We start from the raw sequence: 24,350 nt of genomic DNA, 5'->3' as shown, positions 1-24,350 counted from the left end.
CAAGCTCGTCCCGCCCCTGGCCGTCAAGCAGCCAATGGGCAGCCGTTAGCATGCTCCCAAACAGCCCCTTTCCCTTTAAGAAAGGTTTTTAAAAAAAAAAAAAAAACACACCCATTGCAACGAATATGTGTTGATTCGTTGCAACGGAGAGACCCATCAGCTGGCAGGTGTGTTTGAGCTGTCGTTTCATCGTTGCCACGCTTCCCCCAAGTGAAAAAAAAAATCCCCCCCCCTCACGGGCCCGATTTTCAGCCGAAAACAGTGTAAAAAATAAAGGGAAAATACATCAGCAAATGGGCTTGTCTGTTGTTTGTGCTTAGTGAATAAACAGCTCTGGGGAGGGACTGAAGCCGGGGAAGCCTCTAAACAGGCTTGCTGGTGGGTTGAACTTCGCTCGCTCGGAGAAAAAAAAATGGCGATCGCTTCGCCGGAAGATCAGAGGAGAGAGCCAGGGGGAGGGACTTTGTAGAAACCACAACAATGGTAACGCACAGAACTTTCCCGCTAGTGTTGCAGATTGGTTGCAGGAGTGTAGCGCTTTCCGGAGGGTGAATCCACTTTTGGGGATTTCCCTGAAAGCGCTACAAGGAAGCGCTTTTTGCGGATCGGTTTCAGGTGTGTGGCAGATTGTCAACGACGTTGTGCATAATGGCAAATCAGTAGCGTTTTCAATTGGCAACCATTGTGCGATTTTGAAGGTGTGCGAAAAGCCCCCCAGTTCCAGACCCCTGGCTCAGTTTCAACCACGTTCACGGCTCCTGACTCTTGGCTTGGCTACTCACTCTGCTCCTGAATCTTGTTTGGCTTTTGACACTCTCCCTCGCTTTTGACCCTGGCTCAGCTTCACTCCGCTCCCCTTCCCTCCCTGCTTGCTGTGAACACTGACTCCCTTGGCTCCTTACCACCCAGATTGGACTCTAGACTCTAGCTAGCCCTCTGCCTTGGCACAACCATCCAGCCAAATAGGTGCAGCCTGGCAGGGTGGCACAGTTATACTGAATCAACCACTAAAAGGGAAAAAAATACATGTAGAATAAGATACCCCTCTGCCTGAAGAAACAGGCACTTGCCAGCAAGGAAAATCAGAATGCAGAAAAGCTCTAAATCTAGGAGTGCATTTTGTTAAGTGGATTAACCATTTAGTGAACAGTTCAGCACATTTCCTTGTGACACTTTGATGCACACATGTTGTTTTGGGCAGCCAAATTTCTGAAAAATGCAAAAATCCCTTCCTTTTGCCTCCTACTTGTTGGGTATTTTACCATGCAATCCTAAAGACACTTGTCTAAGAGTATTCACCCCAGTGAATATCACATGACTGACTTCTCAGCAGGGATCTGTTTTGGATTGCATCCTTAAAATATGTTCCGCAACTCGGGGTGGGTGGGTGGAAAATTTGTATATTCCATTTTATTTTAAACTGCTTTTTAAAAGTTATCCCCTTTTTCAAAGAGAATCTTGAAAGGAACCCTTTTGAACTTACCTGAAACACGGTCAGAATGGCGGTGGGAAAAGTATCAAAATTGGTGGTTGGTGTTTCATCATTAAAATGGAATCTGGAAAAGGAAGAAAAGTGAAGGTGAAGGTAGGGCAAGTACTGTTCCCTCTCTACATGCCATGATTTCTAATAGAAGAGCATTTCAGACACTGAATGTTAAGCATTCACTCTCCTCTAGGTCAGCCTTGGATCTGGTTTGTCCAGAAGTCCTCCCAATATAAAATGAATCTAAATTAGTCTCAAATTATGTTGCAGAGTTTCCTGGAGCCCTCCACGACATACAGTCCACTCACCAGAAGACAAAGGTTAATCCACATTTATACCACCGTATAGGGATATGTGAACACTCCTTATATTATTTTAAATTTTTGTCAATAGTGTTAGATCTCCACTTTTGCATCATGGACACATCTTTGTATGGTTCCTCTGTGCGGTTTATACACCAATAGCTACCCTTCTAGGTTCAGATGGTGGGGAAAAGTGAAGTAGGTCCTCTGATGATAACCAGTGTACTGGTAGATTCATATGGGAGGAGGTAGTCCTAGCAGTATGCTGGTCCCAGGCCATATGGCCGTAAAAAAGTCAATTCTAGCACCTTGAATTGAGCCCAGATGCAAACTAGAAGCATTACAGATGAAAGAAGACCAAAGTATGATGGCCCCTATGATCCACTCCACCTTTTCTGCCCAGAAAAGGCCACCACTGGTTCACCGGCAAAGGTTGATAAAAGGCACACCTGGCCATTATTGCCACATTGTGGCGCAGAATGGTAAGGCAGCCGTCTGAAAGCTTTGCCCATGAGGGTGGGGGTTCAATCCCAGCAGCCGTCTCAAGGTCGACTCAGCCTTCCATCCTTCCGAGGTTGGTAAAATGAGTACCCAGCTTGCTGGGGGGTAAACGGTAATGACTGGGGAAGGCACTGGCAAACCACCCCGTATTGAGTCTGCCATGAAAACGCTAGAGGGCGTCACCCCAAGGGTCAGACATGACCCAGTACTTGCACAGGGGATACCTTTATCCAACAGAAGGCCCAGGTCCAGGTGCATCCCCAAGCTGTGAGCTCTAGAACAGAGGATAATCTATTTCCTCTTCCCCCATCATCAGCTTCTCCATTTTGTTGGGATTAAGTTTCAACTTGTTATATACGTACCTCATAAGTTTTGTATACGTGAAAGTATAATGCTCATTAACATACAAATAATGTGGGGAAATGTGAATTTTTATGGTGCAAGACACTAAAGTGGCACAAAATCAATTATGGGCTTAATTCACACAAGGAAGCAGCAAAATTGAAGTAGGCTGAATTATGGAGGATGAGAAATCTGAAATCATCACTTATTGGTTCATGGTGGGTAGCCTGCCATTACTCTTCACACTCATTTTGGCAGCTCCTCTCTTAGGGGCTAGAGAGACCAGCACAAATGTCCAGCTGCAAACCAATGGTCCCAGCTCCCTCAATTGCAAAAAACTCTGAACTACTTGTCTTCCCTGATGGGCATATGCTGGTTGGTTAGAGACTGTTGAGATAAGATTACTGAACTTACTGTCCTCCAAAGAGCTGCATCCCCAGCAAAGCAAACACAACAATGAAGAGGAAGAGAAGGAACAGCAAGCTGATAATGGACTTCATGGAATTCAGCAAGGAGACCACTAGATTCCTCAGGGAGTTCCAGTACCTAAAATTTCAAACCAAGTCAGTTAGCATTCAAGAGGTAGACATATCTACCAAGAAGCTGGAGAGAGACAAACTTTCCCTCTCCTCTGGAAAGTAAAGAATGGAATACTGGGACAGTCGCAGTGGGAGCTGAGTGGCACTTCATTCATCACAGTGGCCTGATGGATGAGAAGTCATCCTTCACACACATAAGAGGAGGTAGGCTCTGATTCCCCATCTATACCTGCTAGTGTTCCAAGTAGGAAGTCTCTGAACATTAAAAGAATTGCCATGTCACAGAGAAGAGTTCTAGCCTAGCTTTCACCCTGACAGGATAGCTTTTTATGTGTGGGGAACTTTTTTTGTGGAGGAGCAGACTGTCCTGTCAGCCCCCACCTGTTATCTGTCATGATCACCCTCCCAATCTCCTCAGGAGTATAAACTTAGAGGTCCAATGGGCCTGTGGGTCCTTCACCCCTCCCTCACCCCCACGTTCCTTTCATTTTTCTGTGCCTTCCCTCTTCTCCATCCCATGGTTTATGACCTCTTGCTGTGAAGAGCTCTCTCTTATCTCTCCTTGTCCTTGGTTCACATCGTAAGGGTTAGAAATTTACTGCCAGGAATGGCAGAGCGGGCAGGCTGGATGTCTCCTGAATTCGTGCCTTATAGATCAAAAGCCTCCCCTATGGGAACTGTTTCTACCACCTAAACTAACCCCCCCTATACCCCTGTACCTGAGGGGGCCATCTGTGCTTGTTTCTGTCAATGTTCCTGTTCTTGCCATGCTTTGTCCTGCTTCACCTTATGGAATCCTTCAATAAAGACTGATTTATTTGCACTGCATTTGTATGGAGCAGTTCTCTACGAGGGGTCTCCTGGTCAACCAGACCGGGCCTATGGTTCGTGACATTATCTGAACTAGTACAGCCCAAATACCTCACCTGCTGTTTTATCTCACACAGCTAAATGAGAATATGCAGATTCATTGGGATGCTCACATTCAAGCAACCAGATGCATCTTAGGACCTAAGGGGCAGGACAGTTCACTGGGACGTGGTTTAACTCTAGTTTCACATATCTACAGATCCTCTCTTGGTCTCCCCCCACCCCCCATACTGTACCAACCTGCCAATTAAAACAACTGGCTGCTTTGTTTGCTCTCAACTTCTGGATAGCTATCAAAAACGGGATATTTTTCAGATAATGTCAGAGCTGCGGAATGTCAGGGGTCCATCTGGTCCCTAGTCCTTTATTCTTTTTGACGTCAGACATTTTTACTTAACCAAGTTCATTTTTTTTGTTTGGTTTTTGTTAGTTTCTTCTGGCCCTTGCTGGTGTTCTTATAACACTCTCGGCTTGAATGCTGTTTTTTTTTTTTTTAATCTTCAGTTCGTATTACATTCCCTGCTGCTGAGCCTCATCAATCATTATGTTGTTTTTAATAGACTCACTGCTTTCCTGTCTTAATTTTTTTACTTCATCATTTTGCTGTGTCTATGAATGTTAGTGCAACTGGCTTGGAGCATAACATGCAGAGACCCCAGCTAACTAATGGCCTAACTAACGGAAGAAACAAAGAAATAGCACGGCAAACTATGCCGGAGCTCAAGCCGTTCAGTCATGACTGAAATATTCTGAGTGACACATCTTCCTTCTGTGCATCACCAACTGCAATTCAGAGGAGCCATCAGCTAATGAGAACACTTGTCCCTCTATCGTGCTGGCTTGCATCCCCTATCCATTTATACACCCTCTACTTTCTATATGGAGCACTTGAGCGTGCCAAGGCAAAGGATTTATGGTGAAAGTAAAACAAGAAATACACCTTGGGACTGCAATCACTCGTTTAGGAAGAAAACTTGACCTAGAATTTAATGGCTCAGCCTTTCCCTGGCAGTTCCTTTTCTCATTCACCCTAATCAGGTCAGTCATGTGTAAAGAACTGTGAACAAAAACCACGGCTTTCAGGAAAACTTGAAGAGTCCGTTTCAAGATCCCTAAATTTGTTCAAAACCTTTAAGGCAGGGGTAGTCAAATTGCAGCCCTCCAGATGTCCATGGACTACAATTCCCAGGAGCCAGGCAGGGGCTCCTGGGAATTGTAGTCCATGGACATCTGGAGGGCCACAGTTTGACTACCCCTGCTTTAAGGTGATGGAAAAGATTCATTTCACAAAGCCATCTGAAAACTGCTTCCCTGATAAGCAACGTTCCCTAATCTTTGGGGACACTTGGACACATTTCCCTACTAACAGAGAAAAGACAACAACAAAACCGTCATCCGTATGGCTGACTGGACCCTGATGAAGTTGGTCTGCTATTCATACTTCTGTGACAGCTACCATATCTGAGCAAACAAGCTTGTATTAGGCTGTCTGAAACCCACTCCCTACCCACCTCTTTTCTTCCTCCAGACTTGGCTAACTTCCTTCTTCTTGACTTTAGCTTTACCTCTTGGATAACATTCTCACTTTCAACAGCCTGAATTGAGGGTCAAGCTGCACACTTATGAATATAATTTATGATCAGATCATCCACTAAGTAAATTAGACTTAAACAGCATCTGGGGGCAGCAGGTTGGACCTCCTTTTTTGCCTTTCTTTCCCCCTGATGGAGCTAGCAGTCACTGCAAGACCAATCGGAGCTAACAGTAACTAGGGAATGGGATTACGCTATTCCCATAATGACGTGGCCCCAATACAATTTCTCCCCGCAGCTGTTTTGTATAGCTCAACTGTATACATTTAAAACCATTTCACCCTGACCTGCCTCCAGGTGATTCAAGGAACCAAGCATGGCACTTCCTGAATGGATCACAAATAGATACACCGTTTGCCTGCTTTAGGCCCCCACTCAGCAGAAATAATGGAAAAGATGTTGTGTGATGACCTGCCTTTGCCCTACCTCCTCAATCCCCAAGCTGCCAAGTAATAGCCTGGCATCCCTAAGAGTGCAGCCTCAAAGTAACATGTAGTTTAGCATCAAGAATTGACTGAAACACATAGAAAGAGCTCTACCAATTCATTCGGCAAGGGAAAGACTGTTCAATTGCTTCCCAAAATAAAACAAAAACAAGCTTGCCAGCAAAAAGAGAATTGGCAAGGCAGGATATAGGGTTTTATCTGGAAGAGCATTCAAGCATGCTATCCCCCCAACCTGTGGTAGGGTATAATCTAGGAAGGGGTGTAGCAGGAGATGAAAAACTTGAGTTAATATTCATCATATTTCAGAAAGAACACAACCAAACACAAGCTGTCTAAGGACACGGACAGCTTCTCAGAAAGGTCCCTGCCTTTGCCATTCTTTTACCCTACTGAGGGGGAAAAAACAAGATGAGAACATTTATATTAGGAAAACTAATGAATCAGAAAATGAAGAAAAGGCCATTAAGGCAATGGATCTCCTTAACAATCTCACATTAGACAGCCAACCCTGCCAAGTGAGAGGCTTAGAACACTGGAAAGTGATTGAAGCCCATTTTACACTGCAACTATTAAGAGGTTTCTGATCGCAGGCAGGAATTCTTCTAACTCTCCCCTCTCTGGCCAATTAATTCCATTCCTCTTTTGTCCAGGATCACAGATGCTTCAAGTACAGAAGTTGGTATCCATAGCAACTGGCAGGCACCCCTGATCTGTCCAACTCTCTAGTTGGGGATGTTTTGGTTTCCTGAAATTCTTTCTGCCAAAATACCTGCTTGAGGGCAGCATGTGTGGGTGGGATCGAAGCAGAGCCAAAAAGGACTGAGGCGCAGAGAATCATTTTTCAGTATCGACTTTCAACCCTAGGACATGCAAGGTGGGCTATTTGTCCACTGACATCAGCATCCCCTGCTGAGGGAGAAAGGCTCCCCAGACCTCTTGCAGCAACTTCTCCTTTTCTACTTAGGTGAAAGAATGAGAAATTCATTCCAGATCCCCAGAAAGGAAGCTGCATTTGGTGCAGCGCTCTCTTTCCACGTTTCCGTCTCCCTTCGCTAATCTCTTTTGCTGCTGGAGATTCTGGCTTAGAAGAACAAAAGGGAAAATGTTTTGTAACCAGGACATGGAGGGCACACAGAAGATCAGAGGGCAGCAGGAAGTCTGGTTTTTATAGGTACGGATGATCTCTCTCATCATAATAAAGAGTCACGCGGTTCAAAAATTAACCTGCAACATACTTGGTGACTTTGAAAATTCTCAGAAGCCGAAGTGCCCTCAACACACTGATGCCGAAGGAAGTTCCAGGTTTCACTGCAGCCCAGATGACTTCAAAGATGCTGCCGACAATCACCTGCAAGAGATAACCAGGGGAGATAAAGTGGTATAAGGGGGAAGAGATTTTCACTTTGCAGAAAGAGCGGCCAAGACCTCCAAATCTTTTGAGCATGTACTCAGCCCAGGACTGCATTTTCAACGTATCTGCAGTTGCAGTAATATCAGCATCATGCCTGGCAGGCAGTATTCTCCAAGTCCTACCTTCCGTTTTCAAAACTCAAGTGTTTAGCTCTTATTATGACTCTGTAGGCTTGAAAGCAGGGGAAGAACTGTCAACATCACAGAAGCCAGAAAAGCAACTAAAATATTCAAGAACTGGAGAATTTCACTGGTGTGTTATTCCTTGCTACTCCCCCCTGACCCGGGGGAGCAGACAAAATTGAACTGAATTAATCTCTTGAAATGGGCAAATGTATACATTGAAAAATATTGGCTTTTTAATATAAAAGTCAGCTCAGAATTCACAGACTCATAGAGTTGGAAGGGATTTCATGGGTCATCTAGTCCAACCCCCTGCACTATGCAGGACACTCACATCCCAATCGCTCATCTACTGTAACCTGCCACTCCTTGAGCCTCCTCAGAATCAGCCTCTCCATCAGATGGCAATCTAGCCCCTGTTTCCAAAGATGGAGAACCCACCACATCCTGAGGAAGCCCGTTCCACTAAGAAACTGCTCTAACTGTCAGGAACCTGATGTTTAGACGGAATTTCTTTTGAATTAATTTCATCCCATTAGTTCTGGTCCATCCCTCCAGGGTAAGAGAGAATAACTCTGCTCCATCCTCTATATGGCACCCTTTTAAATAATTGGATATCAGATCCCCTCTCAGTCGTCTCCTCTCCAAGCTAAAACGGAACAAGCTCCCCGAACCTTTCTTCATACGTCTTGGTCTCCAAACCCCTCACCATCTTTGTTGCCCTCCTCTGGACACGCTCCAGTTTGTCTACATCCCTCTTCAACTCTTCAATTGAAAGTGAACTCTTTGCTAAGAACAGAACACAATCCTGGGTTTTGGGTTATGAGTACATATGTCATTAAGTCTATGAGCACTTTGTTCTGTCATAGGCTAGCTCCTGAATTTCTCCTCTTACGAATTTTTCCTCAGATTCTGTATAATATATTCATTTGTCACATTTGCCCTTTTAGCTTCATTTGCAGATTTTTTTTTCAATTTATCTCCTTAATTTGCATTCTACAAAACTTTATTTTACCTTTCGTAGCTTTTCTGCTACTTTGGGGTTGGGTTTTTTTTTGCTACTTCAGCACTTCTTTCCTAGCCTGACGCAGCCATCTAGGGCACTTACGAAATAAATATTCAAAATGCTGAAGTTACAAAAATTATCTATGTCATACATGAACAGCACTGATGTACAACCTTGCTTTACAGACTACAGCGATTAAAAACACCTTCACTGGAGAACGCCATTTGCACAAGAGCAATGGCATTTCCTATGCAGTCAAAGCAATCTATTAAGAAGGATCAAAAACTAAATTTTTATTACTCATGTAAATTGTTCCATCCACATCTGGTGTGCACCATCTTTGCAAGGTGTTTCCAGCTCTGCTAGGCAATTGCAAAGCAATGAGCTTCCTAACTAAACAGCCATGAGAATGTTTAATGAAATGGTCACTGGAGATGCGTAACTGTTGTTAACTGCATAGCCAAGAGGGCCTTATTTCTACTACCAAATGGAGTTATTTTATAGTAAACAAACAGGGACAGACAAAGGAAAACCTTTATTAGCTATTCAGAGGCTAAACTGAAGATCATTGGATAGATTTGCAAGCTCCTGTTAAGTGTCAGATTGCATGCCAAGGAGGGATATGAACACACACTACCAAGGTTTTATTGGTGAGAACAGAAACCACAGCTTAATTTATTATATGCGGGACACCAGGAGCATCAGCACAGCATGAGGATGGACCCTGACCATCAAGAAGCTCATCTGCCATTCCAGCCCATTCTGCTGAAACCCATTGCAGAGTGGCAGGTTGTCAGGGCCCATGTGGGCTCCAGCCTCTCTCTGATCTCTCTGCCACCTGGTCAAGTGAGCCAGCCCATGCTTGGGCATGCCGCTGTAGCTCATCACCCCCAAGGCCTCTTATGCCCTCCCTATGGAGGAGTCCAGCATGCAGGCTTGCCCTCCCAAAAAACATATCTGTCCCAATGACCAAAACACCAGCTGTTACAGAACATATGAATCCAACTTGTACAATCTCCAACCCAATAACAACAAAATAGTGACAGAAAATCATGTATTCCACATGCCCAACATTAAGCCAAGCAAGAACAAAACTGTCTACCTAAAGGCAATATGGGTGGATGGGCAGTTCCATGGACATGGCCTATAAGAGACTGTGAGCCGGTGCCTGGGCCCTTTTAGGCCTTTGGCCTGGAGTTCCGCCTCTCACACACAGTGTTACAACATACTGCTGCAGCACACATCCCGGGGCCCTTCTGCCATCTTCAGCCTTTCCCCACTCCTCCTTGGTGGCATTGAGGCACCACCACATTTTTTCTCTTGGACACCCCCTCCTCTTGGCTTGCAAGCAGTGGGCCTTTGTTGTGGTTATAGCCATAGCAAAATATAAGCTATTCATGGTGTCAAACCTTTCATCCAGTCTCCATTGCTATATTAAGAATGTGGCATGTGGGGTAGAGGGCTGTCAGCTACCTCCAAAGCTTTGACCATAAAGTGGAGCTTCAGAGAGCCCAGTAAGGAATTCTTTTGTACATCAGCAGCCTAGAGCAGGGGTAGTCAACCGGTGGTCCTCCAGATGTCCATGGACTACAATTACCATGAACCCCTGCCAGCATTTGCTGGCAGGGGCTCATGGGAATTGTAGTCCATGAACATCTGGAGGACCACCGATTGACTACCCCTGGCCTAGAGGAAGGCTTTTCTGTTCCTAAAAGCTTCTGGGCCATACTTGCTTCAGACCCTCCACAGCTGAAATTTCTCTCCCATGTATAACAGACTGCAGAGGTAAAGCCCTGTTAGCCTATTGTAGAAAAAATAATTATGAGTAGAACCTTAAAGGCTAACATGCTTATCATAGTGTAAACCTTTGTGGACCAAAGCCCACTTTCTCAGATGAAGTAATACAGTGGTGCGCTAGCCCATAAAAGCTAATATTAGAATAGCCATGCGCTGTTCTTTGAGGTCCCATAAAACTTCAATTTTTGTTGCAACTGGTATGTTTATGACCCCCTATGGTAGTAGCAAATTATACATAAATTGTGATTACACGTCCTCTGAAATGCCACAACAGATCTTTCCTCATTTTTCATTCCTCCAAGGAATGCGTTGTTCTCCCTTGCTTTATTTTCACAACGACATTATGCCAAGGGTGTCTTCAGTCTTCACAACAACCCTCCGAGCCCGACAGAGCGTGAGTGGTCCAAGGTCAGCCAGTGAGCTTAGTGGGAATTTGAGCCTCTATAACCAAGTCCATCCATGTCATGGTGAAACTGACTAAACTGCTGTAAAGCCCTGTGCATTGGTCTCCCACCAAAGTCAATTCAGAAACTCCAGGGAAATGGCGATCGGAAGAGGAGCATTTGAGTTACCAGGTAAATATGTTTTCTTTATTCAATTTTTAATGGAACAGAGCTTGTGCTGCTTATTATGCAGATGCTATTCGGTTACTGCCTACGGTTGTCCTAATCGCCACGTATTTCATTCTTGCATGATCCCAAATCTGTTGCAAGCCACTTGGGAGATTAGTTATCCAGGTATAAATGTTTTAAATAAAACAGTCTATCTCTCTTAGCCCAACATTTCCTCATCTATCAAACTGGAAGATTAAACACTATCTTACAGGGCTATTTTAAAAATGAACACAGTAAAGCATTTTGGGCAATAAGGCGGCTACATTAATGCGCAATGCAACTTCTACTAATCTTGGCTTGCCAGCGGCCCTCGCAGTGTAAAATTATTTATCTGTCACGGGATACAGATAAAATTGTAAGATCTAGTTATGTAATAAGTGGTTGGTGCCACTCATTTGTTTTCGGGTTGCTCTGAATGAGGTGCAGAATTTCAGTAGAGATGAGCTGATTTGGGTGATTTGGGTGATTCATTGTTTTGCTCTGTGACATGACTTTTTAAATACTGTAAGGCAGCATTGTAACATACAATACACTTGTATTGATCACTGATAGAAGACTGCCAAGTCTTGGGTGAGAAAATCCTAGAAAGTGCAGTATGACCCCTGCCACCACTGGAGTGCTGGAATAGCATCTTCTCCTCTGCACAGACCATCTGTTCAGACCATGGAGCCAGTCCAGCCTCCGGCCCCAATGAATTCTTGGCTTATCCTCTGAAGCCTGCCAGTGAAGCAGTTAATTAGCATCAGTTGTGGCACTGGAAGCGGACACTTGCCAAAGGCCACCGTACAGGTCTCATGAAAAGAGGCAGCTTGCTTGGCAAGGAGGTAAACAACTTCTCTGCGCTTCTTGCAGCAACAAAACCGCTGCATCTGCTAGCCTTCCAGGCAAAGAGTTCAGGAGCAAGGAGGACCCTACACACCGCAAGGCATCTGTGAAGCCAAAGCTGTTTACATGCTGCAGTTTTGCGCAAACACAAACAACCTGCAGCATGTGGTACAGAATGCTTGAGAATATCGGCTCTCATAGGAAAAAAAATAAAAGCAAGTCTCTTTTCCTTTATAACCATGAAAGCAGCCTTAAGAGTGCATGGGGAATGTCTTTTGAGGTCTTTCAAGTCAAGTGAGATTGAAAACAGACATTGAGTATTCGGGGAGGGAGTTTCAGATGGTGCCCTAGATACATCCCACCCCCCACCGCCACTTAGAAGTAGCAGAATAAGTTATGTGAAATATAATTCTTAATATGTGTATGATTTATACAGGTAAAGGTAAAGGTATCCCCTGTGCAAGCACCGGGTCATGTCTGACCCTTGGGGGTGACGCCCTCTAGCGTTTTCATGGCAGACTCAATGCGGCGTGGTTTGCCAGTGCCTTCATTACCGTTTACCCCCCAGCAAGCTGGGTACTCATTTTACTGACCTCAGAAGGATGGAAGGCTGAGCCGGCTGCTGGGATTGAACTCCCATCCTCATGGACAGACAGCTTCAGACAGCATTTCTGCTGCTTACCACTCTGCGCCACAAGAGGCTCTTTTTTTATACAGGTAACAAAACCCAAATTTCCATGTAAGATCAGATAATAATAGTTTGAAGGGGTTACACACACTGTAACTTAGCTTCATTTATTTAAAACTGTTTGACTGGCAAGGAGCACTCCCCTAGTAATCAGTCAAAACTTTAAAAACGCTGCGTTTTAATGCAAGTAGTTATAAAACTGGAAATGATAGTTGTCACCTTAGAAAAGGTATTCTCCTTTACTCCCACCTAGAAGGAAATGCTCGTCTAAGATACTTGTGATGCTGGAATTCTGTGAACGGAGCCTCCCAGCATTCTTCAAACACACATCCAAGGCAGAGAGGTGATCTCAATCAGAGGCATGGTAAGTGGGGTTAAGCCATAAGATGGTGCCTCTTGCAACTAGGGTTGGGCGCTTCAGCGTCTGAAGCAGCCGTTCGCGCCCGAAGCAGGAGCTTCGGGCGCGAACAGCCGCTTCAGACGCCGAAGCGCCCAACCCTAGTTGCAACAAACATGCGTAAAGCTTAAAAATAAAATAATTGTTTTCCTTATTAAGTCAATTAATCCAATATGCATACATGTGTACATGAGTTCTAAAAAACTATGTAAGCCTTAGAAGGATTCCATTCATTGAATGGGCAAATATTCCTGCATTACAGAACTGAAAGCAGAAAACCGTAAAGCTTAATCATACTGAGTACAAAGGAAGGATTGCTTCTAGAAGTCTGAAACTTTCTTAGAACAGTCAAAGGCAAGAATCATAGAATCATAGAGTTGGAAGGGCCCTCCTGGGTCATCTAGTCCAAACCCCTGCACTATGCAGGACACTCACATCCCTATCGCTCATCCACTGTAACCTGCCACCCCCTTGAGCCTTCACAGAATCAGCCTTTCCATCAGATGGCTATCTAGAGGCCAGTGTAACCTGATGTAACTATTTTCCCACTCTACAATCTCTCAACCAATAACAGTACCAATATTTTGGACCCTTGCCTGTTAAACAGAATAGGAGATGACCAAATATACCTGCTCAGGAGTTTTTCCTACAGAGAGAATTAGTGGGGTATAGAAACAACAATATACTTGCTTTGTCAACAGTTCCTAGAGATCTAACTACAACCTCTAACCACAAATACTGCTTAAGGAAGATCACAAGTGTCCAGGCAAAATTCAAATCTCTTCTTACCCCAAAGTCAAAACAGTTGAATGAGGAGTGGAAATAATTCCTTGGTCCCAGGCCATACATCTTCAGAGACATCTCAGTAAGGAACAGGCCAAGGAAAACAAACTCTGCAAAATCTAGAAGAAAGCAGAAGAGGGTGAATCATTTGCAAGTAATTCCATAAGTGTTTTGTATTAATGCAGAGATGCTTCTCTTCAAGTTGGACATGCTGATGCATATCCTGCAGTGTGTAGATAAACACAAGTACATACTTAAATCTTTCTTATTTTCATACCAAGGAACACTGTTCAACACGTACAGGTCCACCCACCACTTAAACTACCCCTAGTAATGATTCTATGATTCAAGTAAAATTTGGGTTACCAAATACAAGTTGGGGCCTGGAGATCTCTTGGAGTTAAAATTTGATCTCCAGACTTGACTGTTCAGTTTCCCTGGAGGAAATGACAACTTCAGCAGGGGGAGAGTAAAGCAGCGGTAGTCAACTTGTGGTCCTCCAGATGTCTATGGACTACAATTCCCATGAGCCCCTGCCAGCATTTTCTGGCAGGGGCTCATAGGAATTGTAGTCCATGAACATCCGGAGGACCACAGGTTGACTATCCCTTCTCTAAAGCAGTGTTCCCCAACCCCCAGGACGCCTCCCCTCGCCTGCGGCCCGGCGCTGGCTGCATCAGGAGCGACCATCCGCTTTGGGCCGATCTTTACTCAATGGATAGTTCATGGAAAGGCCAAAATAATGTACAATATTTCAAGTAATCTAATGGATTCAGTACCAGAGTCCAATATGGAGTCTCTCTTATGCTTAATCCACAGCAGGTTTGGTGATGCTAAACAGCTTGATCATGCATCATGACCCTGGGCAGAGAAGCCCATATGCCCTTGCAGAACTGGTGATCCTAGCAACTGCTGCCATCAACACATTGGTCATACAGACAGAATGCACCAGTAATTTTTCTGCAGACACCAGCTGTCCTGGGCCTCAGCACTGGCTAACCTTAAAGGAGAGCTCCTGGAGAGCCAAGGAAATAAGCATGGGTGCCCAAAACTCTCAAAACACTCAATAACAATGGCTCCCATTTTCTCTACATCCTTCAGCAGACTAATCAAAATTAGAATTCCTTTTGACACAGCCCTACCTATATAATTGAAAAATGCAATTCTGGGTTGTTTGGCTCTCCCTAGATTTAATTTAATCTACCATCAATAGAAACATTTCATAATACAATGGGATGAGGGGAAGGGCAGGAGGAGCTTGCTACCAAAAGTTTAATTCAATTTAACAATTTGTGCTCCTGGCAAAGGCCAGGCTGATCTCTTTCTGCCCAATACATTTGAATTAGGCAGTTAGCAGCTCCTTTTTGTCAATCACTGACAGATTAATTCCATTTTCGTGCTGTCACAAAGTCTGAGGTCATTAAGAGTGGGCACTGCAGAGGCGGCTCTACATTTCTGCTTCTCCCCACTAGTATATGTGCATATAATGAAGAGAACCAGCGCCATCCATTCTTCGGCTACCTCCTCCCAGAAATAACGCCAAAAAAATATTCACTACACATCAGTAAGCATGCTTGTTTTGAAGCTTTCCCTGTTTTGCATATTGATATCCACAGGGAGCTACGCTGTGACTTCAAAAGCAAACACAGTATATTCATGAAACTAATTGCATACTGTAGACTGCTAAATAAAACACAAGAGGCAACACACTTAGAGATACCAATCCCCAGGTGGGACGTGGGGATCCCCCAGTTTTACAGTTCATCTCCAGGTGACAGAGATGAGTTCCCGTGGAGAAAATGACTGCTTTGGAGGGTGGACTCCATAGCATTACACTCCACTGAGGTCCCTCAATGCCCCCAATCTGACCCACTCCTGGCTAATCCCCAAAGTCTCCAGTTATTTTCCAACCCAGAGCTGGCAACCCTTGATATTGTTATCAGCATAAATGGGCCACTCTCAATAACATTTCTATCGCACACTTCCTCCAAGGTTTTCAAAGCCTGCGGACATCTTTGGTGTTCTGACACATGGTGGTTGGTGCAATCACGAAATGGCTGCCTAATGAGATAGTATGTATGTTCGTGTTACATTCCATCAAGTCACTTTCCACTTGCGGCAACCCTTATAAATTAATGACCTCCAGGATGTCCTATCATTAACAGCCTTGTTCAGGTCTTGCAAACTGAAAGCCATGTCTGTCTGTCTGTCTGTCTGTATTTTTTTATATAACATTTGTATACCGCCCTCCCCTGAGTCTCAGGGCACTAAACATGGAACGTAAAGAAACTGTACATCAAACTTCATTTTACATATTGAATAGAATAAGGACAATGGTAATGATAATGATAACAGTGACATAACTATTTAACATAATAATAATCAAACAGGTTCATGGTTGTCCAAGTCAGGTGTATGGATTCCAGGGAGGGAGGTTCAGGGGGAGCAGTAGGTATTGGATCCAGATAACCTTAACCAAATGACTGGCAGGGGAGCTACCTTTTGTAGGCCCTGTGGAACTGCTCTAGTTCTGTTAGAGCCCTGATCCCTTCTGGCAGCTCATCCCACCAGCTGGGGGCCAGGACACAGAAGGCTCTGGCACTGGTTGAGGTCAAGCAGGCTTCCTTGGGGCCACGGATGACTAGCCAGTTGGAGGTGGGGGAGCGCAACGCACTTTGAGGGGTATAGGCAGAAAGGCAGTCCCTGAGGTACACTGGGACCTGGCCGTATGTGGCCTTGAAGGTGCTTACCAGAACCTTCGGTGTGATCCGGAATTTGACTGGTAGCCACTGCAGTTGTTGGAGGATGGGCTGGATGTGGGACCTCCATGGTGTGCTGTGAGGACCCTGGCCGCTGCATTTTGGCCAGCTGTAGTTTCCAGATCAAGGCTAAGGGCAGGCCTGCATATATCCCGCTTCTCACTTGAATCCTGGGGCGGCTAACAGTATTTTAAGATTACAATATAATAAACTACGGTGATTAATAAAACAGTCCCATTGAGTCGATCCTTCTCATGTTGGGTCTTCCTCTTTTCCTGCTGCCTTCACCTTTTCCTGGCATCACTGCCTTTTCCAGCAGTCTTCTCATAACTTAACCAAGTCTGATAGCCCTAGTTTAGTCAGGAGGCCGAGCCAACTACTTCAGGGTTCCCTCTGGAAGCAGAGCCAACCACAGAATGGCAGAGGATGAGGTTATACATAACTCAAATAGTAACTCCTCAACGTTTCAGGCAGAAGCACTGCTCACCGGATAGCTTTTAAAAAGGAACATGCTGTGTAAAAATATTTCTTTACACACATGTTCGTGTAAGGGAGAGCCTCATGCTGTGGCGACAGCTATTTCTGAAGCAATTTAACAAAATAATCTGCACAGCCAATCAGACACTGATGGCCAATCAGAAGCCCTGCTGGGCAACACTCACATCTGTCCCCGCCCACTTTCTACAAACACTTGGCTGGTGCCAGGAAAAATGTCAGCAGGCACCATCGTGGCCTTGGGACCATATTGGGACCCCCTCGGCTAAGGCATGAAGTCTTAACATGGTCTTTATTTCAGTGGTTGTACTAATTTGTGTTCATTATTGTGAGGACTGGTGGGTTATTTCTAAACCAGATAGAGCAGTGCTTCTCAACCTGGGGGTCGGGACCCCTTTGGGAGGGTCTAATGACCTTTTCACAGGGGTCATGGCAGGGCGAGCAGCTTGGTGGGGGGGTTTGCCACCACTGCTGCCGCTCCTCCTGCAGGCGTCTATCTGGAGCAGCAGAAAAGAGTGATATCGGCATGGTGGGCCAAGAGGCAGAACTGAACTGAGAAACCCTTGGGAAAAAACAATGTATATACAATCATGAACAATGGATCTTCACGCCATTGGTCAGGTTCAGTTTGATTTCTGTAAAAGAACACTGGCATAATGTTATGATTTGGGGTCACCACAATATGAGGAACTGTATTAAAGGGTCACCGCATTAGGAAGGTTGAGAACCACTGTGATAGAGGCTCAGGAAGCCTGATTATAAAAGAACAAATGTATCTGTTTATTTACTTTCTCGGCAGAGTTTAACACTCCTGTTTAAAAACAGCTGCTGGCTGAATGTTACCACAACAACCCAGTTTCCCGTATTTCTGTTGTGGGAAATCTTTTCCTTTTCCGAGAATTACTGTTACAAATGGGCTTACAGACAAGATAACCCAAAAGAGCTTAAATGCACTTTGAACGCCGACTAATGACTGCTGCCTTCATACAGCGCAGAACGGCTCCGACTTCTTCAAATCAGCCAGACCCTGCAGTCAGAGTACCACAGGGGTCTTCAGTCTACTGCTCTCATGAAACAGGCTCACTCTTGATTGAGATCACTTAGATCAGGGGTAGTCAAACTGCGGCCCTCCAGATGTCCATGGACCACAATTCCCAGGGAATGCTGGCAGGGGCTTCTGGGAATTGTAGTCCATGGCCATCTGGAGGGCCGCAGTTTGACTACCCCTGACTTAGATTAAGATCACTTAAGCCTTGGGACAATTTCAAAGGGCCTGAAATAATAATATCAAAATTCTGGCATCCCTGCCCGAAACAGTAGTCGATGAACCCTGCTCCCGATGACGATCAAACAGCCTTATATGCCCCCTCTCATCAGAGAGGAGGAGGCAGCCTTTTATAATAAATTCATTTTTAAACCAAATATAAATTATATTTTAGGATTTTAAATATTAATTATTGTTTATGTTATTGTTATGGTGTCATTTTTATTGTGATGTTTTTGCTGTTACCCGTCCTGAGCCTTCCAGAAAGGACAGGATATAAATTATCATCTTTAACCGCTCCTAGAGGAGCGGATAAAATAATTTGTTAAGGGCCCCGAGGGTGGGCCCTGTCCGTGATGAGGAAGGGTGCTGATAGGCCCCTTCCCCCGGACTGACAATCAGAGGGCCCAATTGGCAGGCGCTTTGCGCCTGCCGATTGGGCCTTCCGATTGTCAGTCTGGCGGCAAGGGACCAATTGCGACCCTTGGGAAAAAACAATTTATATACAATCATGAACAATGGATCTTCATGCTATTGGTCAGTTTCGGTTTGATTTCTGTGAAAGAACACTTGAATAATTTTATGGTTTGGGGTCACCACAATATGAGGAACTGTATTAAAGGGTCACGGCATTAGGAAGGTTGAGAACCACTGTGATAGAGGCTCAGGAAGCCTGATTATAAAAGAACAAATGTATCTGATTATTTATGTTTGGTGTATCCATACATATATGAATTCATTCATTCATTCGTTCATTCATTCATTGGGTACAACAATATATACTATTATAGTCCAGTTTTCAAATACGGTCCTTAATTATTTTATAGAGCTTGTTGTTGAACTGACACATCTATTGACAAATTCAAAGTAGAAACTTAGAATCTATACATTTTTTCATGATGATATAAATGAATCTTTATGAAAAGTGGCAACAGCCCACAATACCTTTGAGATTTAAGGGTTCTGACAACATACTTCGAGGCTCTAGTCCATGCCATTGCCTCCAAGGAGTTTTGGCCCAGCTCTACTCGCAGGACAATTCCATCAACACATTGGGAAGCACCAGTAATTGTGCACAAAAAACATAATGATAGAATTTGCTTATGCTCTGCAGGAAGAACTGAAATCATAGCACATTTGTATTTGACTTCCTGTTGAAAGCTGAAGCGAGAAAGAGGATTCTTTTATCTTTACTTTCTCAAATTCCAGTGTCTAGGACAAACATCAAATCTAAGATGAGTTAGCTTATTTCCGATTTTGACTTCAGTGTTACCTTCTGTATGGCAAAATTTTTTGCAACCCAATAATGATTGTAACAGTGATGTGTTGTAGCCCTTGTGCCTTTTAACAGTATAATTAAAGTAAGAATTCCTAATTTATTGCCTCCTCCCTTTTTCTAACCCTTTGACATTTTTCCTTGGGTCAAATGCTCAAGGTTATCTCTTCTATGGAGCCAAAAATGAGTCTTTCCTTCACAACTGAGTAGCTACTACTATTTGCATAAACCTATCAATCTGTATACCTTATATGACAAATGGGAATCATACCAAATAAAGACCATATACATCTTTAAATGCTCTATACTATAGAACTTTGACCTGCCCAGAATATACAAAGGCATGTACTGTACATGGATATTTAATGATGCATATACATCTGGATATATCAGGGGTGGCCAAACTGTGACTCTCCAGATGTCCATGTACTACAATAACCATGAACCCCTGCCAGCATTGTAATTGTAGTCCATGGCTATCTGGAGAGCCACAGTTTGGTCACCTCTAGCAGCAACCTTGTTTAGAAGGTTTAGAGCCAGCCTTCTAGGCACTACCTCTGTTTCTAGGAATTAACCAGGAGACTATTTTCCATTTCGTGAAATAAGAATGCTAGCAGCCTCAATCACAACCAGCTTTAAATTAATTGCCATTGAAATAAAAACACACATAAATGCACTGAGTGCTTTCTTCCTCCTCTATTAAAAGCATCACATTGAGAGCTTTATGTCAAACTCAAAACAAAAAAGAAAGTTCCTTTTCGAGAGGACATAATGACATGCAGCTCCAAGAACATGAAACAAAAACATGCCCCATTCATTCTGCAGAGAACCTGCAGGTCCTTGTTTCAAAGCTCCTTAAACAGTCAGAAGCATCAAGCTGAGACAGTGAACTAGAGCATTTGAACAAACAGAATGCAAAAAGGTAAGGGGGGGGGGAATCAATACAGACCTCACAGGCTCTCAGCGGCAGCAAAACTAATTTGCAACATAATTAAACTCTCCCTAGAGGGACAGGCATGATTGAATTAAAGGTACCCAAATCATGCTTAGGGGTTTGCTGGTCCTCTGCAGACACCAGTTCCTTCCCTGCTGAAGTTCACACGTCTTGTCCGAAGTCCAATTACAAACACCTGCCACAAAGCAATCTCATAATGGACAGCTGCACTTCTCTTACATCACACCCCAAGTAACTCTGCTGCACATGGTAGTTACAGCTGCCCAACAAAAAAGTTCTCACCTCTTTGTCATTATAGTGCCAGACAGAACACCTGGTAATTATATGGCACGGCTCTTGTGCCATTATCTACATTACATTACGTCAGCAGTCTTCAAAACAGCCCTACAAGGTAAGCCAATCACAGCCTGTGAATTATTTGCCATGGATACAGAAAGTGCCATGAATTCTGCCATCTTACAGAAGAGCCAGGAGGGCAAGGCCTCCCTGACTGGTTAACAGCTGCCTCAGGGGGTCAGTTTGGATGCAATTGTAAATAAATAACAACAAGAAGAGTTGGATTTTATAACCCATTTTTCTCTACCAGAACGTGGTGTCTCAAATTGGCCTACAATTGCCTTCCCTTTCCTCTCCCCACAACAGACACCTTGTGATGTAGGTGGGGCCGAAAGAGCCCTGATATTACTGCTCTGTGAGGGCAGCTCTAACAGGACTGTGGCGAGCCCAAGGTCACCCAGCTGGATGCATGTGGGGAAGGAGTGGAAAAGCAAACCCGGCTCCCCATATTAGAAGCCACCGCTCTTAACCACTACACCATTCCCCTAGAGACTGAAAAGGGTAAATTAACACAGGCATTCGTCCTTTTGTAAGTCATTTTCAGAGCTTTTTTATAGCAGGAAAGTGACCAACAAATTCGGGGAAGCATCCTGTACTTCAGATGATGGGGATGAGAATGTGACGAGGCTGGCCAACGTACAAACTTTATGCCAATCCCAGGTTATACCAGGGTCCCCACTCTGTGCTCTCTGTTACAGTCACACAGGAGTCACAGGCTCACCTCAGTTCTTAGGTATGCTGTATATGACTTGGATGCATAGATAACAATCCTTAGCATTCCCTCCTTCACCATTTTTCTAAGCTGAAATGGTCCAAGAGGCTGTGCATGTGTGATTTGGTCCATTGTCAAAACCCACAAGTGTGTACATAGGTTTCCCCAGCAGGCCAAATAGCACACCCTCAGCCCAGGACCTTTGCAGTTCGGGAAAATGGTGCAGGGCGGAAGGATAAAGCTCTTTTCCATACATGGTACAATTACCATCTGAATTGGGCACCATGCACCCAGAAATTGAGAAGGACCGAAAACACAAATGGCACTATTCTATAGCAGGCTTTTTCAACCAGGGTTTTGTGATGACCCTGCAAGGATTTCCCGAATGGGTGGGAGTTAATGAATTTTACATATATTTTTTGAACGTGTTAAACATTTATCAGGTGATATGACCATATATTCTGTCATGTGGATCTGCCCCCCACCTAAATGGCCAATAATGGGCCTGGAGGGGGTGGGAAGGGGAGGAGATCTAGGTGAGCATGTCCACAACTCTGCTTCCCAACTATATTCTGCACGATCACACCACATCTGGGGTGTTTCATAGCCTGAAGAATATTTCAGGGGTTTCTCAACGTTCTCGAGGAAGCCTGTTCCATTGAGAAACCACTCTAACTGTCAGGAACTTCATCCATGTCTCCAGCTCAACTTTCCTGGCCATTTGTAGGACCTTCACATAAATAATTTCCAGGCATGGTTGTAGCCAATGAGTTCACTGCCCTAGCTAAAAGACTGATTCAGCCCGCCTTAGAATTTTTAGAGGAAAATGAGTTTTGTAGCATGATGGATTAAAACTTGTTTTTAGGGTAGAACAATTTCTAGTTAAAAAAAAAATCCAAGAAGCTCCAGGCTTTATCAACTGGATCTGCCCAGCTCTCTGCCTAAGTTGTTTATCTTCTTGCTCAAGGTAGATTTTTCAAAATCACTGCCAACATTATTTAATAACAACCACAAACTGAAAGACCTTTAAAGCATTGTCATCAAACATATATTTCTCATGTTAACAATTCACATGGACTCTACAAGATTGATTTATAGTGCAATCCTAAGGAAGTCTACTCAAAATCCTGTTCAAGACTATTTAATGAAGCTTACACTAAGGAAAGTGCCCTTAGGGTAACAGAATCCCAGATTTTTCCATTCATTTCTTTGAAGCCCCATCTGGAAATGAGGCTACCCCACCTATTTTATTTATTTTATTATTTATTTATTCATATTTTTATCCCGCCCTCCCTGAAGCCTCAGTGCGGTTTACATATAATTAAGACTATACATGAAACCATACATATAATAACGTGAATATTATTAATTGATAAACCAGATGACAGTATAACATAACAGTGTATCATAAGATAAACAGTAGTAACTCGAACAGGCCCAGGAATCTTAGTGGGTTTCTGGGGGGAGGGGAGGGGCAGGGGCCCTGCAGATGTTGGTTGGTTGGCCTGGCCTCAGCCAAATGCCTGGTGGAAGAGCTCCTAGTGAGAAAGGCCAACTATAGCTTCTCATCCCTCCTCTCCCCCCACACACATATTTAACAGGAGAAAAAATGTTTTGGCTTCCCCACCCCAAAAAAATAATTTTGGGATCAGCAGTAATCCCCTATTCATGAGCATCCCCCACTGCATAAAACAGACACTTTTACGCTTCCCACATTACCTTGTCTCCTTCGGTGTCTCATCTTCAGCCTCACCACTGCTGAAATACCTTCAGTTTTTACCCCTTTTTGTAATAAAATGGGTCTTCTTATTCTAAATAGTCTATGTAATTTTTCACCAGTTTTTGTAATTAACAGGAACATTCCTACTGACACCAGCTGGGAGATGGATATCAGCTCATAAAGTTCTCTTTTTAAACACTCTGCTGAAAGCTTCTCTGCACAAGCAAACTCTAGACAGTGAGCCCGGGAATTACACTAATGGCTTCTTTTGCTAAAGAGGAAGGGGAGAAAGACTGACGGCACTTAGACTCAACTGAAATGGAAAGGGAGGGGGGGGAATTAAGCAGGTGGTATCCTGCCATCTTGCCCCGCAGCCTCATTATGTCCAACCTTTTCTGAAAAGGAACTCAGAAGCCCACAAAGGTACTAGAAATCCCTGCTTCCACTTTTCTTTCTTCCTTTCCTTTTTGCATTTTTTTTAAAAAAGGAAAGCATTAATCCCGAGCCCCAGATTGGACTGGGGTCCCAATACAGAGATTTAATCTTTACAGATTTTGTCAGTTGAAACCAATTGCTATGTCTGTTGTTATCAGCCCTGGAAAGAAACAGGGGGGGGGAAAGACAAACACAGGATGCCTGTCTTGTTGCTTCCAGGGCTCATAATACTGCGGTGGGTAGCTTTGGTCTGTAACACGATGTAAGCAGAGAAGGGCTGAACCTCTTCTGCCCTTCTGGCACCAATCTGAACTGAGAGGCTACATGTCAGCTATTATTGCCCTTTATGGAGTGATGAAAAATCCATTCTTAATCTTCCCACATCTTGTCCAGTTAAGACTATAAATAATTTTAATTTACACTCTGAGTGGAGAAGCCATTTTAAGTCAGAGAAGAAGGGCTGAAATGTTCAGTGCCAGTCCTGCGTCCCCCACCTCTTGCAAACCTGTAAATTTTGTTCCATCAGAAGACATAGGAGTAAGACCCAAACTTAAATCTAATAACAGGTTCCTTCCTCTTAGACTTTCTGCTTGCTCCCATTCAGCTTTCAGAAAGTCTAGACTCCAAGAGCATAACTACAGAAGGGAATGGACAGGTCAAAAACACCTTCCTTAATTTGT

The 24,350-nt window shown here is 44.0% G+C and overlaps 1 protein-coding gene across 11 annotated transcripts in view; it reads right to left on the bottom strand.

The window, feature by feature from the left end:
- CACNA1B (calcium voltage-gated channel subunit alpha1 B) overlaps nt 1–24,350 on the bottom strand; it is a 388,158-nt gene that overhangs the window by 146,310 nt on the left and 217,498 nt on the right. For all 11 annotated transcript variants that reach the window (XR_013225991.1, XM_077306495.1, XM_077306492.1 and 8 more), the window contains 4 exons: nt 13,725–13,837; nt 7,311–7,423; nt 3,043–3,174; nt 1,484–1,556 (listed from right to left, as the gene is read on the bottom strand). Coding sequence is in view for 10 of the 11 variants with exons in the window: in XM_077306495.1 (XP_077162610.1) it covers nt 1,484–1,556; nt 3,043–3,174; nt 7,311–7,423; nt 13,725–13,837 (431 nt within the window). In the remaining variant the exon portion in view is untranslated. The remainder of the gene's footprint in view (nt 1–1,483; nt 1,557–3,042; nt 3,175–7,310; nt 7,424–13,724; nt 13,838–24,350) is intronic.

The sequence above is a fragment of the Paroedura picta genome, chromosome 12 (assembly GCF_049243985.1).
Source record: "Paroedura picta isolate Pp20150507F chromosome 12, Ppicta_v3.0, whole genome shotgun sequence".
Lineage (NCBI taxonomy): Eukaryota > Metazoa > Chordata > Lepidosauria > Squamata > Gekkonidae > Paroedura > Paroedura picta.
Note: the sequence above shows the minus strand (reverse complement) of the source record. Positions and strands in the feature narration are given on the sequence as shown.